Source organism: Falco naumanni, chromosome 5 (genome assembly GCF_017639655.2).
Source record: "Falco naumanni isolate bFalNau1 chromosome 5, bFalNau1.pat, whole genome shotgun sequence".
In the NCBI taxonomy this organism is placed as follows: domain Eukaryota; kingdom Metazoa; phylum Chordata; class Aves; order Falconiformes; family Falconidae; genus Falco; species Falco naumanni.
The window spans coordinates 9,593,934-9,618,588 of record NC_054058.1 but is presented as its reverse complement, the minus strand read 5'-3'; the positions used below and the strand labels follow the sequence as shown (position 1 = coordinate 9,618,588).

The following is a 24,655-nucleotide window of genomic DNA, read 5'->3' as shown; positions in this document are numbered from 1 at the left end:
AACATTATAGTTTTCCTATAAAGTTGTTCACGTGACAGACTTGTCAATGTGAAATCTCAAAATAATGCAAATACTTAACGTACTAAAAGAAAAAAAAAAGAGATAATAATTAAAAGTTTTAACTATTGTCACAGGTATGTTATTTTGATTATTTTTTTAAACTCTTTTGTGGGAAAATTACTGAGGAGGTGGGGGATTAGAGAAAACTGGGACATAACAGAAGCGTAGTATTACAAAAAGCTTTTTAGGGTAAAATAGAGCTATCACTTTCAGGATGGTTGGCATGCATGGAATCTACTTTACCACGGCTCCCTAAGCAGCACACTCTGCCACCTCAGCATGTGCTGGCAGGAGTAACAGAGGCGGAGAGGAGACACCGCAGCCAGGCTCTGTTGTGCTCCCTGCAGGAAGGGGAGTCTGATGGTACCACACAGCTGATAAGCTGCATAGCAGCTGTCACATGAAGAACCTGAGATGTCTGCTGCTGAGCCGACCATTGTGATGAAATTATCCATCGTAATACCAACGCACACCTCCATCCCAAAGCTACCCGCCTCCAAGATACCAACACCTCACTGGGTACGTGACACCAATCAGTAACAAAAATATGTATGACTACAGTTACTCAAGCTCCACTTAAATGTAAAGAAAATGGACTGGTGTTGGGCTAAAATAAGTCCAGGAATGGGGAACTGCTGTCTGAACTCCCAAATTACCAAACTCTGATTTAGTGTTTAAATGTATGTTAAATCAATCTGTGCATAAAGCTCGGTCAAGTTGACCCGCTGTCTAAAGCTGTTAGAAGTCACTTCGTTCATAACCAAGGGAGTCAGCCTTGGGAATGATGAGGAACAAAGAACAGGGAGCGAAAAGACGACCATTAAGTTATGCAGAAAGAAGCCTTCAAGAGAGGAAAGTTCTGGCTGTAAGAGGAGACAAGCTGATAAACTGTCACAGTCCACTGATGCCAATAGCAAATTAGTTGAAAATAGGGGAAAGAGAATTGTGGCAATGGAAGATCTCAACCTGTGACTCAAATAGGCCCCCCAAAAGAGGGCACAACCCCACCTAGAGAACATGCATAGTTAGTAAAGAACTTCAGCAGTGCTATCTGAGGATGCATAATAATTTGCATTGGAAGCGAGAAACTTTAACCCAACCCGTGTATGCCAATGAATACACAACATACTACGAAGTATAAAAAGCGAGCAAAGGAGGGGAGAAGTTAGGGAAGACTCCATCGTAGCTTCTGGGATCAGCTGGCAGGCTGAACCTGCCTTCTACCCCGCAGGGCCACCTACTGGGTAAGAACTTCAGCCTCTGACTAGCACACGCTAGCTGTTGTTAGGTGAGCTTGTTTTGCAGTCAGTGTATTATCACCAGCAATCTTCAAAACTTACTCTGCCACCAATATGTATTTTGCATAATAAAAATCTTCAATTCATTTCAAATCTCCAGCTGAAGTTCATTTTGTACAAGTCTCTGGAGGTTTGAGTCATTGTTGTGAGGGATTTGACTGAGTGACGCTGTCAGCGGGGGTCCCTGACTAGGTTGGTCACATCCCCTCCGATACAGCGGGCTGTCACGGCGCAGGCAGCGGGCAGGCTGGGCAGGCACAAGGGTCTCATCTCTCCTGGGAAATGGACAGGCTGATCTAACATAAAGGGTTTGAGGGAACCCCCCTTCTTAACATAACTTCTGTGATTTACAAAACATAGCACGTAAAATGCTTGTTTCATGTCTTCGATTTTGTAACAGTAAAATGAGGCAGTAATACATTTTATTGTGCAGTCACTGTCACACTGGAGATAACTGTGACAAATTACATCAGTTATGCTAAGGAGACACCTGACATTGTTCTTTTTTCTTTTTTTTTAAATGTCACCGAACAAATTAATAAAGGATGTTTTAAACTCAACAACCTAAAGACCACGCAGAAGATCCTACTCCTACCATAAGCTCTTATTCCCACTACACAAGAATCACCTATATTTCTGTAGATAACATACGATAAGTTATATTTGAATGTCTTTCAGATACAGGTGAGGAATTCAATATTAATACTGTGCTGAAACAAAGCAAAAGGCAAAAAATCAACTGCTAATACCCAAGTACAGACAGCATTTATCTTTTATTAGGGTGACATGATTCTTGAAACTGCAACGAATAGCACTTCGGGGTCATCATCCCTCAGAAGAGGGACATTCCAGTCCAGAATCTCTGTAATCGCATGCTTTGTCAACAGGATACGTCTCACTGCTGCACATAATTCAGTGCTTAGAGGTAAGAGTCAATGTAGAGGATACTCTGAAGATTTGTGGAAGCATATTACTGAGCTGGTAAAACATTTCCTCAGAAATTGTCTGGGGAAAGAAAAAAAAAGAATTAGAAAAAATACACCAGTAAGCTTTGGCTTTTTGCTGTAGTTGGGAAGAATTAAGTGTCTCTCAGCTCTGCTTCTTGACAGTTAAGAGAACTGCTGTTTTCTCAGAAGTTCACAAGGATTGTTTTCAAACTATGTGTTATAATTCAATCAAAAGACTGACCTAAAAATACTGTTTGTGTCCTATGTGATGTATCCGTTTCCAGTAATTGATTATTTCTGCCTAGTATAAGCAGGACAGTGCTGTTTCTTATCTATAGGACTCCTACTCTCTGAATTCCAGGATTAGATTCAACTTCAGCACTTATTCTTGGCTTCCTCCTTGCCCAGCAGTTAACATGTATTTCTTGATAAAGTAGTGATTTCTCTCCTAATATAACTCTGATTTTTATATTATTTCCAGTACTGTTTTTTAAAACAAAGAAAACTTAGTGCTGGCCACCTTTGGAAAACTGCCTGTTTCTGAAGATTAGCTAGAACTCCAAATTAAATCATTTCGGAATCTTAATTACAATTAACTTCAAATTCCTGGAGTCATTAATGACTTTGTGGAAGCATGACTGAACTCAGCGCATTGCAACCTTCCAAGCTGCTGGACAATATGATTACTAAATGCCTAAACTTATGTAATGCAAGGTTAGCCCACCTCTTCAGAGTAAATAATAGCAAAAATTTATCTTTTTCAAAGGTGATTTATTCACCATTTGTAAAGGTGAACCTCCCAGTTTGAAACGTTAGCATCCTCAGAAGATACTACAGGACATCAAAAAAATATAAACCCCTCATTCCCGTTTTATAGGCAAGGAACCAAAACTACAGTAATTTAAGCTTACACAAAAAGAGCAGGGCATAGCAAAGAAACAAAAACTAGATCTGCTGACATTTAACTTCAAGTTAAATGTCTGCTGGAACAAGGTTTAACCTACCTGTGGTACCAAGAATTGTACAGTCCGAGAAATTCCTCCATCCCACGAGGCCATCTCCATCATGAAACCTAAAAACCAGCATTCATACTGTATGCATTACCTATGCAATCTTCCCTGTCAATTACACTGTTAGCAAGCAGTGAGGGAGCTTTCACATACAATTAGGATTTTAACTGCTGTAACTAGGGATATCGTTAATCACATTTAAATCAGATTTGGCCAATGTCCTGGCTGAAATCTGCTTCAACTGGAAAATCTAATGAGGTGTTACAGAGAAAATCAATATACCCTTGAAGAGCAGAATAACCAGTGCTAGCCAGCAAAAGTGAGAGGTTTCTCTAAATATACGTGTTATGAGTTCTTTCAACGGCCTGCTTTCGTTGAGAAACAGCTCTTTCCTTTAGCTCTGATGTGACCACATCCACATTAATGAGTACAAGTCTGTTGCCAAAAGTATGCTGACAATCTGGCAGCAACAGAAACTACCTGGACCTACTTATGTGGCAAAAGCTCAGCGCTCGTTTGTTGCTCAAGTTATGATATGGCATTTTTATGCTAGCATATCCTTACAAATGAACTAAATGCGTGTCCACGGAACATGCAGCAAATAAAGATACTCAGAAAAATATTTGTTTAATGAAAGTGGCTACATGGATGATATTCCATCATGAATTAATAAAGGTCACAATAGAAAGAGGTTCCTCAAGTGGGTGGTAGGAAAACTTAACATTACTGACATTTTAAAAAATCTAAATGACTGGTTCAAGTATTTGAGTGCAGCACAGAAGAATGCAGTAAGTAATAACACCACTTGGAAAGACAGAAAACCAAGATGAGTCATGAGGACTTTCCAGCAAAGAGATTAATTAGTGTATAAAGTAGTCTTGGAAAAATGCAGGGAGTCCTCTTTGTCTGAAAAAATAAAACTAAAAAGACGACACTGGAAATTATACTGCAGAGAACCACCAGCTCTTGCCTTCCTTCAGAGATTGCTCAAGGCAGCAGTAAGGGCTTTTTCTTCTACTGTCTACATTGTAAAGATCTTTTAGAATAGAGACTAAAAATGTTTCGAAGTGTCTGAGCCTATTTCCTGGTTAACAGTTAACTAATGATAGTTAACTAATGTTAACTAATGATAGTTAACAATTTTAAAGAGAAAATGTAAGCGTATGTTTTAAACAAACAACACCTTATTGAAAAACACCTTTTTAGGAAAATACACAACCTAAGCCAAGGCTGGATGTCACCAAATGTAACACAAACCACCCCCCTAGCTGAAGCACCCACTAACATACCTTTGACACACTTGAACACAAGTTCCGCCCTCTTCAAGCACCACGGGATGGTCATTTCCTAAAAATTAATAAATGAAGACTCAATGCCCAATGATCTAACCAAGATCAGCAGTAAAGAAGTTACTAAAAATAATACATTTCTGCCACAGAACCCCATTTTCCAAGCAGGTATTCAAGCAGCATTACAGGCCATGAAGAGGGATACAGTTTTCCAGAGTATTCTAGGCAGGTAGTATATACCTTATAGGTGACCATAAAAGCATGCCACTGCTTATTGGTAGGACAGCCCACTGTCAGAACAATCTACAAATTTTTAAGCTGCGATATGGAATAAAAATACTGTTGACAGTCTTACGACTGTCATTGGAAACAGGGTTATTAAATTCCTCTATGGAGCTACAGAAAAATGTATGATGTCCAACAGATAACTGTCAGATTCACGCTTCAGCTAGCCAAAGAGGAATCATCGGTTACTGCTGGGAAGCGCGGCCAGGAGCCTAACTGTTCTTGGTGATTCTAAGTTTTATTGACATACTCACTGCCTGCCCGTGGGGCAGGGACACCTTCCACTAGACCAGGTTTCTCAAAGCTTCACCCAACCTGGCCTTGAACGCTTCCAGGGATGGGGCACCCACAGCTTCTTGGGGCAACATGTGCCAGTGCCTCACCATCCCCACAGAAAAGAATTTCTTCCGATTATCTAATCTAAGTCTACTCTCTCTCAGTTTAAATAGTACCTATTTGTTCTGATGTACTCTCCAACATGAAAATCAGCACCTTCTGGTCTGAATGCAGGAATATAGATGTGGAAACAAATTTATCCATTCTATGTACCTTCTCAAATTTAAGCTTTAGATAATTTTCTGTTCAGTAAAGCCAGCCTTTTTTTTGCAGCACCACACACCGTGCAATCTGTCAGTATCAAAGAGCTTAATTTCAGGACTCAAAATAGTTATTTGAGAAACAAGGTTATCTAAGCATGCTAATTGATAACACTGCAACAGTGCATTGAACATGGCTGCATTAAACGACTACTGAAAGCCAAAGTTCCTACTTAGGTGGGAGTATCTCCTGCCATCCCGAAAATGTGTAACAACTCAAAAACAGAAAACAGCATAAGCTAAAAATATCTTTTCAGAAAACTGTCTTTCATCATGTAAATCACTACCATCAATAGACACTGCTTTTAGGGTATACAATACATTAATCTGAACAATGAGGGACATAATTTTTTTTTTCATTTCTAAGCTTTCTGGAAGAATTTATCTACTTATTTGTGCTTTCTGTCACAAGTAATGTAGGCATATATTGGTAGCTTTGATCACTGTTTTGGCTTAGGCAAAAAACAAACATCTAAAAAGGTCCTGTTGCTCTGAAGGCAACTCAGGAGTACCTTACGTAATCAATAAAGGGAACTAAGCCTTAAAAGGATTAAACCAGCAGGATATGACACCATTCCTTGGGCTATTTCAGAGGAACATAGATGTTAAATCTTGCGGGCACACAGGGAAATAACAGGTTGGATCCAGAATGTCACTCCATGCAAGCCACAAGAACTGAAAATGACACAGTAATGTTTCAATTCTAATCCATGTTTGAAAAGTTCTCATGATTTTGCCATGTTATTTGGATTTTTCTCTACATGCAAACTAAGAAACAGTTGTGGAAATGATGAAGTATTTGTTAAGTACCAATTGAAATTACAGTGCAGGAGACAGGATAAAAACAAACAAACACCCCATCTCCTATAATGAGTTTTGTTTAATAGTATCCAAGTAAAGATACACCTTGGACTTCTGGTTTTATTCACCAGCACAGACCACATCCCAGCTACTTTTTAGGATGCAAGGACTTGTTGTCAAATTAAGATTTCTTCTGCTTATTTAATAAAAAAAAATAAAAAAAAAAAAGAGGGGGTCAGCAACACTGATTAGAAAAATGTGTTGCAAACCTCTTCATTCAAACAAATTTGTGACAGACTCACTACATGGGGCTGCTGCTTTTATAAAGCTAAAGACTTATGCCTTTGCATAACCATGTCATAACCAAGTAATGTAAACAAAATCCATAAATGTCTCATAAGACAAAGATTTCAAACCAAATTTCAATGTTAATTTTAATAAATTAAGAATTAGCAAGATGTTTACTCAAAGCATATCTATGCAAACCCTAAACACTGTATGAGCAGCTATATATTTAAAAGGTGGGAAATTCAGACAAGAAATATTTGAGGTTAACACACCCACCAATAATCTCTCTATATACATAAATAGTGTTCATAAATATTTGTTACACGGCTTATACTCCCTTAATTTCTACTTTTTTTCCAAAACATTTTTCTCTTAACTTACGGTAATAGATACAGCTGACTGAGATCCCTGAAAAGTAACATTTTTCTCAGTGTAGCTGAGCAGACGGCAGCAACGGCTCCTGTGCTGAAACTACCAAAAAAACGTGCCAGCTCTAGCATTTTCAGTTATGCCATGCTACTGGAGCCATTCTGTTCCCCAGTTTATATTAGATTCAGAACAGTGATCAGACAGTAATGCCTCAGTTGTCCTGAATTTGGACAAACCCAGTTTCTTTCCTTCGTTTAACTTAACAATGAAAACAGAGAAATGTAATCTATTTTTGTTGTTCTCATCATAAGAAAAACTAAAGAAAACAGACTAAAGAAAACTAAGGAATGAAATGTAATGGCTTCATTGAGATAATACACTCGTTACTTCTGTGAGGTTATAAACACCACGCTTCCATCTATAGGAAGAAGAAAAACTTTGGGAAAAGCACAGAGAAAACTCACGATGAATACCCGTCACATTGAAGCATGCAAACATCTCTGCAGCTGTGCTCCTGGTTAACCACTTTACAAAACTGTTTTTATGTAGGTGGTAAATGTGTATTCAAAACTGGGTCTGCAGAAGGCACCAAGTTCAAGTTAACTTTCAGAAATCTGTTATTCACTTTTCCGTCAACAACATTACATATTTTTGTGTTTGAAATGAGGTCAGCCAGCTGCAAAGCACTGTAATACACAATGCTGCTAATGCAATTCACACAACAGAGTTTTGGCCAAACATACACTTATCGTACAGGTCACTTTCTGCTTACTCTACAGAGACCTGAAATTTAATATAAAAGGTAAATTGTTTTACTAGGACCTTTTAAGAATCCAGTGCTAGACAAGAAGGTAATTCTTCAGCTTCACACATCCAAGCAACAACACACTCAAAAGCATGTGAACACCTGGTCTTGTGTTTTATTTGTATTTTAAATTACAGATAAACAAATGAAAGCTAAAACTAGCAAGGTATAAAGAAAAGAGAAAAAAAAAAAAGGAGAAAAAGAATATAGTCAAATGGCAACTTAAGAAAAAAGGTCAATAAATTTATGAAACACAGTAACTGAGTCACTGGGTCCCACGAGTAATCCAGGTTGCTGTCCTGCAAGCTGGTTACTTGCATTTGTGCCCCAAAAAAGGTCTTGATACCAGAAATGAAAAATTTCAGAACTAATATCATCTGTTCCTAAAAGTCTACTTTTAGGTATGGAACTATATCCTTTAGGAGCTTAATTAGTGGACACTTAAGTTTTGCATTGCTTGCACTTTCACAATAATAGACTCCGATCTTGTAAAAGATCTGGAACTGTGTTCCAATCAAATTCTGTTATTAAAAAGTCACTGTTAGAGGTAATCCACTGGCGAGCTTTTATCTTGCTCTAAGTCAGGCATTTTCAAAGAAGGAAAGGCAGCACTGAAATTTACAAGTGAAAAATCAAAGGGTTATTTAAAAATCTCCTCACAACAGACTACAGTTATCCATGCAAAGGTATTGGTAATGTCATCATTATCTTATTTTTATCCCCCCCCCCTTTTTTTTTTTAAGTTTATAGACTTTTCACCTCCTAAGGAGGTGAGGCATATGGCTGTACTACCTGTCCACTGCTTCTCTCCCTTCCTTCCCATCCCCTTTCTTCTCTGCTAGTATCTTGTGAGCCAGATGTGATGGAGGAAAGAGGTTTTCAGTGGTATTAAATTAGCGTGCACTGTGAAAAGTTACAGTTGAGTAAGAGGCAAGCGCTACATTAGTGTCCCACCGAAAAAGAGAATACAAAAGCTCAGCACAATAAGTAAAGCACACTTGTATCTACAAAGAGCCTCAGCAATATGCTGCTTCTTGCCTAGTCGGTATTTGGGGGGCTTAGGGAGGAAACAGGGATAGGAATTAAGGATGCAGTTGATTAGGCAATGAAGGAGACAGTTCACAGCAAAAGGTGGAATTTGGTTGCTGCTGCGTAGGGCTGAGAAGGTAAAGAGTAGTGTTCAGGGATACAGAACTCCCAGCCAAGCTTTGCTAGTTCTGCTGCTTATAAAACTTACTGTTAAGGTTTTCTAGCTAGCAACAATTAATTGGGGTTCTAGTATCACTATCACATCAGTGACTCTGAAGTCTTAGTTTCTAAGCAAGAGCTGCTGCCAGAGACTTCCAGGCATGTGGTCCCATCTTTCATTAATACTGGTACAATTGAGCTGGATCAAGGAAGTGTCCAAAATGAGGGGCAGGAATAAAAAACTGAAGTGATTCAGCTGGCTGAAATGTTTTTAACTGGTTTAGTTCCTTAATTTGGGTCACCATATAGATATGAGGGCCAGCACAATGATGTGGCAGGAGTATGTGACTGGGATAAACTGTCCTATTTGGCCTAAACCAGCATGAAACACCCTTTGAGAAAATCTCTTTTGTTGCATCCTAGAAGATAAAAACAAACCAAATCTTTACATTTACTTACTTCTGACATATCATGCACCAGTAGCAGAGGAATACTAATGGTAGTAATGTCGTGTGTGCAGCAAACTTTGAGAATGTTTCTCAGTCCCATGATTGCAGGATCCCGAGCAGTTACGTTACCAGATCTTACGTTATCATCCACACAGAGGTGAAAAGCAACATGAATTTCAGAGAGATTTGAATGGCGCGTGATGTAGAATTCTCCTACACAGCAACATAAACCAAGAAGGCAAGTTATCATGGTAGTAACCTGTACTGAAATACAATTTGTTGGGTTATGTAAGGATAGGGTCAGTTAAGACAAAAGGCAAATACAAATATACAACAGAGATCAGAACACATACATAAGGAGATAAAAAAAGTTAGAAACCAACTGATCTAAAATCTCTTGGAATATCATTGTTTTACATTCATCTTACACTCACTTCCCTGCTTTGATGGGTTTCACTGGCATCAGGGACACCTGGTGTAATAAGACATAACAGTGCCAGTACAGGCGGATATGATCTATATATAGCATGAAACAAAAACAAACAGAGAGGAGGTGTAATACTCAAAATATATAATGTAAGCACTGAATTGCAGACAGATGTGGGAGGCGGAAATAGCAAAAATGGATGGGTTAAAATAAAGGATGCAAAAAGTCTGTGGAAAAAAGATAGTGGATTACATAACAACTGAGATACGTACTGGAAGACTAAGGTATCAATAAATTATTTTAAATTCTAATTATTAACAATGGCAAGATTAGTTACAGAGCTGTTTTCAAAAAAGTTACCCAAGACATCTTGGTGAGGGCATTTTTAGACTTTATATTCATTTATTAAAGGTAGAGAAAGAGTAAGGGGCAGCAAAATGCAGGTGTCTCCATCTCACCTTTCCACTGGAGATCAAAATTCTATACTAGAGTCAACAGAAAAGCCAGTATGCAATATCCCTACTGTTTCAGTGAACAGACAAACACCTTTCTTCAAACCCATTCTCACTGGTCGTTTAAGTTAAGATACTACCTTTGCACAAGGACAGCTGAAGAATAGATATGTATGCTTTTCTGATGACTGCTAAGGAAATAGTAATGCCCAGCAATGATCATCTAACAGTAGCAATACACAAACCACTGCAGCAAGATTGACCTGGATTTATCTGTTAAGGACCTAAGCCGATTTATAATCCACTTATACTAACAAGATCTAAGACAGTCATGAAGGCAATTTTAAGAAGCCCTCTTATTCGGCCATGGGTTGTATGGATTTAACTCCTCCCCCCTACAACTGTGTATTAGTCTTCAAATTCCACAGAAACTTTCCTTACTGAAAATCACAATACATACAGAAGATAATTCCTCTTTGAGAGGGACAGATTTGTACATTCTCAAAGTTAAAAAAAAACCTTCTAAAATGCTTTGTTGTATCACAACAGTGATATATATATAATTATTTTCAAAAATAATATTAGTTGCTAGTATTTCAGTTTCACCTTTTCCCCCAAGATGCTCAGAGATTTTTTTTTCATCTTCAAATTCTGAAAAGAAATTTTAGGCATAGAGAAGTGATTTGCCCCAAGCCACATGATGCGGTGGCAAAGCTGGGAATAGAAACCAGATGTCCTGACACCCAGTTCCCTGCCTTAGCCACAAGAACATCCTTCTCCTCTGATTGAGGTCAACTCGGGTTTAGTTTATGATTTATATTCTGACTTTAGAGCTAAAAACGTGCATCTATAAAACACAACTTGCTTTAAGAAGAGGGGGAAAATGCAACAGAACTCACCTGGCAAAATATTTGACTGGTTTCGTTCAATATTCTTCAGTTTCTCTTCATTTCCACTACTTTTGTTTTCTGTATATAAATACACAGCACAAATATTAAATACATTGTCTGTTAATTGTGCTTTGGCATGGAACTTCGATATTCTGAGATGCCATCTGGCTTGAATTTTTACCATGAAGTCCCCAAAAAGCAGAGGGATGGACAGGAATTGTTTTTGCTGTCTTTAATAGACACTGAACCGATTTCTATCTCAAAGCAGTAACTTTCTTAATCATCCTACAATACCTCTTCATTTGGACAAAACACGACATTCTCAGATGTAATACTAAACTTTCCAAATTGCCCCCACAACAACGTAGAACCTTCCCATTGCTTTTTAAATAACGCAACTATTTTAAACAAATTTGTTCCTAGTATTACAAGAAAAATTTTAGAGATTTACATGTCAACAGTATAAAACCAGCTTTCAGTTACTTCCTCAAGACTACAGCAATATGCAGGTTCCTAAGAAAACTTGTTTTTCTATGTACTCTTATGAATCTAGTCATGTTACTGAGGTATTTAAATCACATAAGTAGTTCTCTGCAAGGAAAACAAAGTTTCATGATGTACAAGTACAACCTTAACACCATGTGGTCAGAAAATTTCACAGCCATTTGTAAATATAAATGCAAAGTAAACCATTCAGAAGGATTTGGTTAGCACTAAAAAGCATCACATTTAGTCAATTTATTATTCAGTTTTTAGCGTTCACTTTTAAAGGAAGGGAAAGAGTCATAACTCCTTTCCTGCAATTTTTAAAGCTTTACTCTTTTATTTCTATTTAAATGTAAAGTCAGATAAAGTCTATGTTGCTACAGGCAGTTTAAACTGCAGAGGAAAGCACAATGGCCCTATACACTTCCCATGCTGTGACAGTGTGATCCGAACCTAAGGACTCAGAATTTAATATTATTTTTTTTTTGGTAAAGTTACACCTGTTATGGCAGCAAAAACATCATGTGAACATGCTGTCCATGAGGAGAGAACTTCATGCAGATTTCTCAGTATATCGATAATCTTGATCCTTCCATTTTATAGGTCAGGTAACTGAAGAAGAGTGAAATCAACTTGCCCATACCCATAAACATTCAGCTGACCACTATTCTATTTCAAGGAAAGTAATTTTGGTTGTCACTAACCACAATGTCTTTTTGACTTACTGCTACGCTGTGCTCTGGCCTTAAGTACAACCTTCTGGACAATTTCAAGCTGTTCTTGAATTCCAGGAAAATGGAAGTCTGTGCATTCTTGGCAAACAGTTGCAAAATCTAGGAAAAAATATAAGATTAAAATCCATGTTGAAAGGCTGTGGTTAGGAACATGACATAATTCTGCTCTACTGTTCAAGCAAGGCCAGTTACAAAGGCACCCCCACCCCCCCAAACCAGATAAAGCCCTGCTATACTCCTCTTTAAATTCTAAAATAATTACAGCAGAGCCAAAACAGTTTTTGAAATAAATTAATTGCTTGGGGAAGAAAAAACCCAAACCTTGAGTGTTGCTGCTTTTCAAACAAAACCACCCAGACCAAAAAATTCCCACCAAAATAAGAGCAATAATATATGAACATTAAAATGCAATTGTGCTTTACAAATGCTGCCTTATTACTAACAGTTCTTCAATCTGTGATATTTTAGTAAGATATACATAACAGACACTTCCAACAGCAACAACAGCATTCCAGTTTGTTTTGAAAAATGAGAGCTATTAACGAAATTCATAAATAGCGTATCTCAAAAGCTGGAATTACAGTTGTTTCCTTTTAGTTCCCAAGACACAGATCTGAAAGTTAAAGAAAAGTGTCATCAGCTGAAGAGAGCTGCAAGTTCCTTTTGCTGATAAGTATTACGTCAGACTTGGAAATATTATACTGATAATCAGGATCATAACATACTGCCTCTGAGATTGGTGTTCTAAGCTTCTTATCCTAATGTCCAGCCGTTTCTCCAAGCAAGTCAACGGGAGCCAAAACAAGCTATTAGCAATGAGCTGGACTATACTAAACAATTGCTACTTACTTCCTGCTTTGAGGTACCTGTTCTAATCCTCCTTACAGTTCTTAATGTATTCTGATTGCCTATCTGGAAAGCACCATATACTCCTGTGAACAGGCTGCAACTGGAACAGGCAGGGCAGAGAGAAAAATCTTAATGTTTTTTATCTTTTTACATGCAGTCTCTTACCATAAAATCTATTTTCAAAAAGCTTTATTAAATTATGATGTCCAAAACCAAGGGAGGAAGAGGCTCATATTCCAGAAGATTGTATCTTTCGTGTGTATAAAGATAAAACAAGGTCACAAGACATTTTAATTGAAACTAACAACTGAAAAATCTCTCATATTTAAATTAAAATTAACGTTAGTTTTAGTTTATTATTTGAGCGTGCTACACCTACTCGAAACCTGAGCCACAGCAGCCCCACAAAGTCCTAATATTAAAGACTTGAGCTAGGCAATGCATAAATTATATAAACTATTTATCTAGCTTAGAAATTATAGTCTGAATTAAATTGGCATGTTGAAAGTTCACATGTAAATTCAACCTTCTGTTCAAGGCTGTTTTCTAGAGATGTGCCCAAATTAAATTTCAAAGGTATATTTTGATAGTTGCTTTTTACACGTTACAAGAAATACGGAAAACATTGTAGCCATGGTTTTCAATCTTGCAAATACCCGACAAACATCCTGAATTTTGAGACAAATTGAACCAAACGGGTAACAGATTTACCAAAGATGCAACATCAAAACGTTTGCCAGACACAACAAAACTAACAAAGTACACTAAACAAAGCACATTCCTAAGCTTCCTCAGGCCAGAGCTAAACAAACAAGGTTAACCAAGTAAATTGCAGGACTTCATACCTCCATTCAGTGCTTGCTGAGTGATTGGTGTTGCTCAAAACAATGTAAAATGCTTGGATAAGTAGCACACTCACATGAAGTGAATTAATTCGAACCATCTTTGAAAATCTCACAGAGGTTTGAGGGAGCTTCTAGCCCATCACAAAATAAAGGTTATGATGTTTACATTTTTCCCCAGCTTTAAAACAGAAGCAGAAAATTGTGGCTGCACTTTTGCAACCCAGAAATTTGGACTGCACAAGCCACCAACACTATACTTAAACAGCAGCATCAATTTATTATTTAAAGGTCTTCTGTATAGCAAATTTATGAACCTTTGAACCCCCTAGCATATTTATCTTTTTAAAGAGCCTTTTAGGAAGGAGAACTGGTTCTGATTAGTGCTCTTGCAACAAACAGCTCTTACAATTTAAGAGCAAAGTCTCCTCTCAAAGGTGTTTATTACTGCTCTTCTGTCAGAAGCTACCACTGTCACCACAAAGTGGATTTAACGAAGTGTACCCAAACGTCAGTTGCCACCTATAGCAGTTTAGGGTCTCAGTACAACCAGACATTCACTGTTGGTTTAAAGTAATACATCCAACTAACTACGTGAGAGGAACTGAGAGATGGACGCATTCATTTCTGCAACACTTTTTAAAAAGAACAGTGGTACAGAGAGCTGTGGAACGTGCCCACAGTGAAGTCTGTCAAGTTCCTTTGGAACTCAAAGAAATGAAAATTTATTGAGGATTATATTTTAGATTGTGATACAGTTCCTTATTTTCCCCTCTACTGTGGCTGCAAGATCTAACTGGTGTCTAGAACATGCAGGTTTGTGTTTAATGGTATTACTTCAATGTCTGTCTTATCACCTTTATCAAGATATAGCATAAAATAAGTCTTCTATTTGTTATGAATTTAAATATTTAAGCAGAGAAAAAGCAACTTAAAATTAGTACAAGTGTGAAACAAAACTGTCAGAATTAAGCAGCTTGGAAACCATAAACAGCACAAATACAACTGCAGTTTTTACTGGTACACTTCCCTTTCCTTCTTGCTACAAGCCTCACTCCGCACTGTTTTCAGAGAACATCAACCCAAGTATTTTTTTTACAGTACACAAGAACAGTAACAAGTAATAGTGGCTCCAGTCAGAAAGACATTTCAAATGTAAATATTTTGGTATTAAACATCAAGAGGAAGGTGGAAAAGTCAATAATGTGGCCCAGAGAAAGCCTCAGTAACCAAAACTGGAACAGGAATGAACACATTTCATTGGTTAACCTTGATACAAACCACCGTCATCATAGTGTCCCATTACTTCAAAGACATGCATTTACAATGGCTACTAATTAAGCTTTCCAGGAATAGGCAAGTAATATTCCTATTGTTCATTTTAAATTGAATTAATAGTGCTGCAGATACTTAAAGCACATGGTATTTTTATACATTTACTTATCGATTTAAAGTCTTAGCATATTTCATTTTCATCTTTGCAAATAGGTTTCAGTATGCTAATCTGACATTAAAGCGTTAGAAGCCCCTATAAAAAGCCAGTCTACAGCAGGGAAATCACCATTGAAGCGTTCACTCTAACAAGTTCTTTACTCAAACACAAAACTTAGGAAAGAGGTGAGAGAGATAACAGCATACCACAGCACAACTCTGTCCCCCGTCCTTATCCATCTCTTTCTGCATTTGGACATGGTATTGTGAAAAGGTAACAAAACATTAGGGTCTTCAGTAAATTTTAATTATACAGGGAATATGGTTTTTTTGAGAGAAGGCAGCAAGTAAAGTAACATTAGTTTTCACTGACACAATACACACTGTTCGAGGACTCACCTCTTTTGATGCCACTATATGAACTGATACGGTTGTCTACCAGTAAAACTAGGCCACAGAGAGAAGTTGAATAGAGAGACATTGCAGTTTGAAGTCTGTGAAGTTTTACTCCGCTTCGATGACTGCGCTTATGTTTACAGAAATCCAACATATCCGCTCTCAGTAATCTCAAGTTATGCATAGTCTTCAACTGAGCTCCTGCATGGAATATAAAGGATTTTAATACATACAGTAAAAGAGGAAACTCAGGACTGTTAGTAAAACACAAGGATCAAAGTGCTCCCTTGTTTTGTGAAAATATCTAAGGGAAATATAATCAACAGTACTCAAAGTTCTTAGCCATATATTCATATATTACATACATATATTCATATATTACATACATATCAGTAATTTACAAAGTATGAGTAAAAATGAAGTCTTTTCACATGCTGTCACAAAGCAAGGCTTATCTGTACCTGAAATGAGCCTTGATCCCTATTATAAGGCTATAGATGAAATACTAATGTAGTCAAAACAGACAGCACAAGAAGCCTCTATTGTATACACAAAAAACCCCAACCTGTAAGTATCTGGTTTTCTGTTAATTGATCATGGGAAATGAATTTAATACCCATGTTTTCTTACCAAACATAAGTTAAAATACGATTTTTAATTGCTATGTCTTCTGATGTTAGTGTGTTTTCTATACTAGTCACCTTGCTAGAGTGGACAAAAACTTGCCTCTAGAATGTTTTCCTTTATGTATATTTCAGGTAGCTAATACTGTTTGATACAGTTTACACACACTGTACTTCTCTTACAAACATAAAGAGCAAATACAAAACAGTTACAAATTGTATACATGATATACATTGACAGTTAAATACTGTAAATAATACATAGCTAAAATACATTATTTATTAGCATCCTTTATCATCTTTGGTTTTAGTGTCAGTTTACTTACCCAAGTGAATAGTAAAACTTTCTTCCAACAGCCTTTGCTCTTCATAAATTCTTCCATTTCCTTCTACAGATTCTCTCAGTTGGCTGGGCTGAACCTTAATTTCATCACTAAAATAATGAGAAATGTATTGAGAAGTTCATCCTAATTCTTTTCAAGACCAACAATATTGTGTGAAAACCGTCTAATGTTTTCTCAGCTGCTTTGTGGAAACCAAGAGACGACCTATTTGCATGAACTCCATTCATGGGAGGGTTTTCTGGCATGCAATACTCCAGGTGCAAACCAGTAGGAAGAATAGACCCCACTGTTAGATTTACATTAACTAGCTCATTTGCAAAGCATCCTGAGACTGAAAAATAAAAATAAATCACAGCACCTAGTTATAAGATAATAAGAACATAAGAATAAAAGGAAAAAAACCCACCTCTTCTCAGCCCATTTCTAACAGTCAAACCCTTATTCATGAAGTGACCAGATAAAACATTTATTTTTTCTCTATACAAAATGGAAGGTTAAGAAAAGCTAAACCAAACATGCCACAGTGTTCAAACAAGCAGGAAGTATTTCAGACATCAGTTTTAATTTTTTTTTTCCTAAACTAATCTGGTAGTAAGTAACATAAGTAATACTGTTTCTGTGACACAAAAGAACATGAACATCTCTCCTATTTGTTTCTGAATTAATTAAAAATTCATCTGTTTTCAAAGTGCCTCATCTTCAAGTGTTTTATAAATTTGCAAGCAAGTCCACTAATTCCAAATGTCCAGTGGTGAGGCAGAACTGAGATACACCATTAATAAATATATATACACATCCCTAAGAAACTAGATGCATAAAGATGTATATAGATGTGTGTGTATATAGACATAAAAGAGAGAGGTGTATGGAACACATTTTTGTATCTCTCTCAAGTTTCTAGTTGCCCTACTATAGGCTTCCTATGCATTATTTTCAAACGTACTATGGGCCTACAGTTTTCAGGACTCGACACAGAGATATCACGCTTTCTGCTAGTGTATGTGAGTACAATGACTAAAATACTATCACTTCACATTTGTTATAAGCATCCAAAATTATGAAGCTTGACTCTGGACTACTAGCAGTCCATTTCTTCTAGCTTTCAGCTCCAAGCAACTTCATCTTGGTCTTATCACAGTAGAAGGCCAGCACATTGGAAGAGGTTCACAGTGGTAAGTATGAATAGCCTTTGTAACGTCACTACCTTTAAAGATTTGTGGAAAAAAACCTGACAAAGCTAACAAGAAAATTATGTGGAAAAATATTTTAGGATTTGGCTTAGAGCTTGAACAGACTGTCACTACTGCAGTAATCTTTTACCTGCTCACTAGGTCAGAAAGAGGCCGGTTTGCTTGTGAGCTATGCAGTCCTAGAACATTCTGGGATAAACCCAAGAACTGCAAAAGACTTCCAAAACAAACTTCCAGACAACAAAATTCTGAAGAAAGTAGTGAGAAATCTATACAGCATCATCTTCCAATATATTTCCGCTCCTCTCTCTCTTCCCTCATGTTCCACACATTCAGCTTCCTTCACCCAGAAGGAAACACTTAAGTGATTAAATACTTCATGCATTATGATCCATGCCTTTTCCCTCTTATCACTGGCATCCACTTTGTTCAAAGGTGTAGTTTCCCTTGAAATTCTTTACTGCATCCACCTAAATCTACTCAGACAGGCTCTTCTACTAATGTGAGGCATGAGAAAGCATCAGGTTTTACTTCTGTTTTCCTATTAGTAGCAAAGATTGTTACTAATGGTGAGGGATCTTCCCAAGTTACAAATTTTGATTTCCTTGCCGTTTCCTCAATCAGAAAGCTTTTCATTCAACTCGTAAGTGTTCACACTAAAAATTGCCATTGCCATTTTTTAGCTGTCCAGTGATGCATACATGGAAAAAAAAAAAAAAAAAAAAAGAGGCCTGTTAATTCAAAACGTGTGATACTGTTACTATTTATCAAGCTACAATTATTCTACAGAACATCCTTAGGTAGCACCAGATAGCCTTGTGAAATAGTGTCAAAGATAGGTATTGTAAATAATGGCAAAATAGGAGGAAACCGTATTCAGCTTAAGTTGTAGTTCAGTGCATTACAACACTTTCTGGTAAAGAAAGGTTATAACATTAAACAATGAATAAATGCCTACAAGTAAACTGCTAAAAATAAAATATTTAATTATGATGGTTTATGTGCTGTGACTATTCCTATTTAAATGGCTAATTTGAAATAAAGATTATATAAAAGCAAATCCTTTGAACTATGACAGACAGAAGTAAGCCTCTTGGTTTAATTAAATACCTGACTGAGCTGTTGTTGGGATTCTTTAGGTCCTGATGAAGCTTTATCACCCATTCCTGATATTCTTGCTTCTGGATAGCAGTTGACTGTTTTAATTCGTTGGTCCATTTGTTCTCCAAATCCTAAGAAAACATTAGTGATAATTGAGTGTTTTGGGGTTTCTTTTTAAGACAATTATTTGTATGACATTCTAGTTCACTGAACTTAGTTTACCTGCTGAGATTCAAAATGCTGAGCTGCTAATGAATTTACATCTTGGTCTGTTAGCGATTTCCCTAGCTCCTGCATCACCTTATCCATTTCAGCTCCTTGTCTGAAAGAGAAGCAAATGCAACAAGGAACCTTTTCAAAAAAACTGGCAGAATACCCATTAACGTTGATACAGCTACCAACAGAATGATCCCTTATACCAGTCAGCAGGTCAACGCTCATCACAAGCAGAGATACAACTGAACACATAGCTGAAAGATATGTCATACATCACTTTGTCCATCTGCTCATTTTGGAATTGGAATTCATGCATTTAAAGCCTGCACTCACAGATACTCAAAAGATGGTATGACAGTACCTCCAGATGCTCTAATGTAGCACTTTGCTATCCTTATCATTAGGAGAGTTTCTGAAATGGACCTGCTCTGTCCCTTGCCTTCATCCCACCAAAACCACAGTTGATGCAGACAGGTGAACACCAGGAAGTTGGCTAAAACACATCTATTTTTAATAGTCAGATAAGCTTCCAGCTCAAACAACACTCAACAAGGGGACCTGGATCTGAAGTTAAAGGGCTGCCCTGCTATCATCAGTTCATCCAATACCCTGTCCCTCCTTAGCCTTCTTAATCCCTGGCTTCACTTACTCTTTCACACACATTCAGCCCTTTCTTCAGCAAGGAATCGATTTACCCTAACACAGACTTAGCAATGAATATCCACAAAACAAATCTGAGCTGAGGGGCAGGGATTCCAAGCCAACTCCTGTGTAAACAGAACACCACCTACATTCATCTGGGATAGTCTCAGCTGCCACTGACCATATGGAGTTTCTCAATTATGACAAATAGATATGATAAATGCCACTGGAGTCAATACACAGCTATATCACAAAAGAGCTCTACATTACTGCTCTTGGGATTAAGTGCTCTTTCTTCTATATGCATACTTGAGAAAAGTCAATAAGCAGCAAAAAAGTTTTCTAACATATTATTGATAACATTTATCTACAAATTAGAAATACGTATGACTCAGTCTAGAAGAAACCATATAAGCAGGTACACACTGTATAATGTAAGCTTAAACACACACAATTCAAGAGAAATATTGCCACCTAGATTGCTAAAACAGACCTACTCAGAACACTCAGGCACCTCACAAGCATCTATACTATATCTGTATTTGGGTGCATTCATTTTCCTTAGCCTAGTCACCCTAACAAAACAAAAAAAAAAAAAGGGGGGGTGCGGGGGTTGGAAAGAAAAACCTGCATTGTATGTGTTCCCTCTTGTGGAGAAAGCAGCTACCTGCAACTATTCAATCAGTCGGAAGCACATGATCCTGCAAAGGCTTTCCTAAACTGCAAATTCAACAGCTTCTGACTTAAGTTGGTTCAAGTCTTTTGCTCATCTTTTCATATACTTTATTTTCCAGATATCCCAAGCACTTTACGCTGCCACACCACTTGCAACATCGACAGAATAACGGAAATCAAACCTTACAGTACTTTGATAACCTTGGGTTTTATTATTTTCAGTAACTGAGGAAATATAGGATAGCTGACCCTAACAATATAGGCTAAGTATTAAACGACTTTAAAGAGGGAAACACAACTAAAATAGGGTTTACACAGACAAATACAAGTTGTCACATGCTGTCCTATGAGCTGTATACACCCAGTGGCATACACCTCTATTTAGTAAGATAGAAAAAACAAAAAGAAAAAAAAAGGAATACCTTTCCCGTAGTTTTTTCAGTTCCACATCTCTCTCACTTATTAATTCTGAGATGCTAACAAAATAATTGTGTTCCAGGTTTAACAGCATTTCAGAAGCTGGAGAATGTATCAGATCATGATAAACATCTGCAAAGTCTTCATCCCAGCTTGTTTCTTCAGGTTTTGCATATTCTAATGTTGTCTAAAAGTTACAAGAGACTTAAAAGCATATGGTACCTTTTAGGACATAGAAAGATCCCGTGCAACAGTGGGGCAAAACCAACTAAGCATGCACAACGTTCAACATACATTAATTATCTTTCCTAATTTGAGCTTTTTGTATTCTGCTTGAGCTTTAACATTTTCCCCCTTTTCATGCTTTTTTCTCTTTCAAAGCAACTAACAGCAGAAACATTAAGGTTCTGACTGCAATAAGGAACTACCAATTTTGAGCCATCACCAACTTGGAAAGAACAATAACATCTACAACAATATTTGTAATTGATGAATTTTAGATAGGGCCCCAAACACCAGCTGTGTAAACAAAAATGTTTTGCTAGAAAGCATGACTAAACTGATGTCACTAGAATTTGATCAACAACACCGATTTAAGAAAAGCCATTTCTATTGAACAAAGAACGGCCCAAAGATGCTAGTTTTGCAAGCTCCTTTATACTGAAACACTCCTTACTTTTGCAATCATTTCCATCAGATTCAGTTGACGAACTGAGATTGTATCATTGAACTGTAGACTGGAAACATCAAGAAATCATCTAATCCTAACCCTTGCACTCAGGCTAACCTGTTCACAGGAACTGCTAGCACAGAAGACTGCAAACTCTTTCGGTGTTTTATCATATGTCCATGCTCACCCAATACAGATTTTTTTCCTTCTTAAAGGCTAAGCTAATTTCATTTTGTTGACATGCATTAACGTAGATGATTTGCTTCCAATTCTCTTTGTAACAGATGTGTGCTCTGGAATTTTTCACAACATCCTTCTATATACCATGATAAGCAAATTCAATTCCTATAAACGTTTCCTCAGATGCTGCGGTTTCTGTCATTCTTTTTTTGTGTTCACTAGGACCCCTCCAGTTCTTTTGCATTCCTATATTTTGAAGAACACATGCAAAGCCTCATCGCTGCTATAATAATGTAAAATAGTCACATGAACTTTGAAAATGAGCCAAAAAGTCTCTCCGAGGGGAGAGAGGGGTCTTCATTGCTATTACTGAGACTTAGAAGTAGCACTTTACTATCTCTTGCTTCGATTCCAATGCACTAACCCTCAAGTCTATTTTTGTTTTAATATCACTAGCTACATACCTCTCAATTATCTATCTTTTGACTTAAATTCAGGAAAAACTTGACTGAGAACTTGTTAGATAAAGACTTAATGATCACTTTCAGATAGAAAGAATTGATCAGCAAAAGTGAATTTCAGTGTAATTTTTCAGCTTCACAGATGTGATTCTGTCTGTACATAAACTCACACACTCACAAAGCAAGTCCTGAACATTAACTTTTCAGCCTTAATCTTACCTCTTTATAAGCTTTAGCCCAAGTATCTGCCAGCTGGTTTATGTCTACTTTTCCTGATTTCACTGCTTCCAGAGCCATTTCAGCTTCTCTGTCATAATCTTTTATAGTCTCCTCTTCTATGAACTTATTAAGAGATTGCTTCAGGTCTATTGTAACAAGAAGAGAATGGTCCATCAACAAAACATGTCAGTAGAAGCATCATTAATCATCTAGGAAACAGAACTGAAAAGCTTTTTACTTGGATGCCTTACTAGTACTGACAGTAATTTTATTTAACCCTTTTTTCTGTTTTAAAAACAATTTATTAAAGACTGTTCTAATAAACACCTTCTTTTGGTTTCTTAAAACAGGTTGTAAGACACTTGTGGACATGGATATATGACACTAATTCAAGAAATCAATTCTTACCATTTTCTATAAAGCACGGCAGATTGTGCAGGAGCATTAGACGTCCATGCAAATGACTAATATTCTCTTGCACCGGGAATTTGAGAGGCACAGTAAGCACTAAATGTTGATTTCCAGCATTAAATTTGTACACATAGTCTCTCTCCCCAGTGCAGGTCTTTCCTTTATTAGGCTTCATCTTCTTGAGTTGATTTCCTGCATTGGAAATGAAAGTAACATGAGTTACATTCTTGTAAAATCCTTAGTAAACAATGCTCACTAAAAACAATGCTGTTGATAGCTTCTGGCAAGAAAACTTGAACATCCAAATTTTTCATAGATACACTTCTCAATTTTGACTTCCAAATACCTATGTTGGAGCTGAAACATAAATACCAGTTTTCAAAACACTGAATGCTAAGCTGTAATTGAGTGTATCCAATATATGAATTTGGATAATTACTCTTACAAATTATAAGCTTCCTGACTTAAAAGCAGAAACAGGACAGAAGGAATCCTCACTAAATAACAAACTTTAACTGACACACTGTAACTGCTGCCATGCAGGTCTCAGAATCTGAAGTCCTTCACGGTGCCCTAGGATTTTATTTCCTCCTTTCTGCAGGTGGTAGACTTTGGGGTGGAGTGGAAGTTTGCAATCACTTGCAGAAAAAGCTTATTTTGGCACTTTGTAACCTGATTTAGGATTTGTCATTATTTTTTTAAATAGTGCCATTAGAAATAAGCCAAAAGAAAAGCAAAAGAACTGTCTACAGAATGAAAACACAGGAGGGGAGCACGTACCCATGCCAGTAATTTTTCTCTCGACTAGGGCTCCTCATCTCACTTAATTCCTCTTTTTTTGAGGATTACCTGCAAAGCTAGACAGGTTACTCCAGCTGGATCTCCCCAGGGAAACCTCCCCAGTGCTAAAAGACACAGTCCAAAGAAAAGAAGAGCAGAAACCTAAAGAAAAAAAGCATATTTCCCACAGCAAAAGTCATGGGACCAATTTATAGTTTTTTGTGTGGTGTCTTTCTTTGTGAACAAACCTAAATTGCTTCACGCTAACAACAAAAATCTCACAGTCACCAGAGCGGTCTCCTGGCCCATCACCGAAAGGGATTTCAACTTAGAGAAGTGGCGAACGCCTCCCTGCTGCTGCCCGACAGAGCCAGGTGTAGCGGGGAGGACACGGGGGGCACCGGCCGCTGCCTCAGCCCGTGGCGCAGCCGAGCAGCCCCGCGCCCCTGCGGGGAGGGCCAAGCCCCCCGCCGAAACCGGCGTTCGCGGCCTCAGCTCCACCACGGGCTCAGCGCCGCCACACCGGCGGCCCAGGCCAAAGAAGGCAGACAGAGAAGCGGCAGCAAAACCAGCGGTGGGCAGGAAAGGCCTGCAGGGTCCCCTGCGCCTCTATTCCCCCGGGAGGCGCCAAGCCCCCAGGACAAACGCAGGGCCCCCGGGACCCGGAGCCCCTCCCCCATCGCGGCGCCGTCCTCCCGCTTCGCTCACCTGGGTTGCGGGCGGGCAGGTGAGGGGGCGCGGCGGGCAGCGGCGCCGCTGCAGGGCGGGGAGGGGGGAGGTGGTCCCCGCTTCCCCGTTAGAGCCTTCACGTCCGGAGCCGCAGATTCGGCACCC

General features: G+C 37.9%; 1 protein-coding gene across 2 annotated transcripts; it reads right to left on the bottom strand.

Annotated features, from left to right (window-relative positions):
* Window positions 1–2,112: 2,112 nt before the first annotated feature.
* Window positions 2,113–24,642, bottom strand: C5H12orf4 (chromosome 5 C12orf4 homolog). 2 transcript variants are annotated; one of them, XM_040594810.1, is made up of 14 exons: window positions 24,530–24,642; window positions 23,039–23,233; window positions 22,631–22,776; window positions 21,106–21,287; window positions 19,373–19,472; window positions 19,160–19,281; window positions 16,842–16,948; window positions 15,896–16,093; window positions 12,366–12,473; window positions 11,164–11,232; window positions 9,396–9,598; window positions 4,605–4,662; window positions 3,310–3,377; window positions 2,113–2,363 (listed from the first exon to the last, which is right to left on the bottom strand). In XM_040594810.1, the coding sequence occupies exons 2-14, from the start codon at window positions 23,214–23,216 to the stop codon at window positions 2,271–2,273; spliced, it is 1,632 nt and encodes a 543-aa protein (XP_040450744.1). In that variant the 5' UTR covers window positions 23,217–23,233; window positions 24,530–24,642; the 3' UTR covers window positions 2,113–2,270. The 2 variants fall into 2 exon arrangements, with proteins under 2 accessions (XP_040450744.1, XP_040450745.1); XM_040594811.1 differs by lacking the exon at window positions 24,530–24,642 and adding an exon at window positions 24,104–24,124.
* Window positions 24,643–24,655: the final 13 nt, after the last annotated feature.

What these genes read in the sequence shown, in the direction of transcription:
- C5H12orf4 (XM_040594810.1), bottom strand. Translation starts at nt 23,216, where the DNA reads ATGAAGCCTAATAAAGGAAAGACCTGCACTGGGGAGAGAGACTATGTG. An exon ending in CCCAACAACAGCTCAGTCAG is followed by an intron (nt 16,949 to 19,159) that starts GTATTTAATTAA and finishes TCATTATTTTAG; the next exon opens with TGATGAAATTAAGGTTCAGC. An exon ending in CCAGTCAAATATTTTGCCAG is followed by an intron (nt 9,599 to 11,163) that starts GTGAGTTCTGTT and finishes GTTGCTGTGTAG; the next exon opens with GAGAATTCTACATCACGCGC.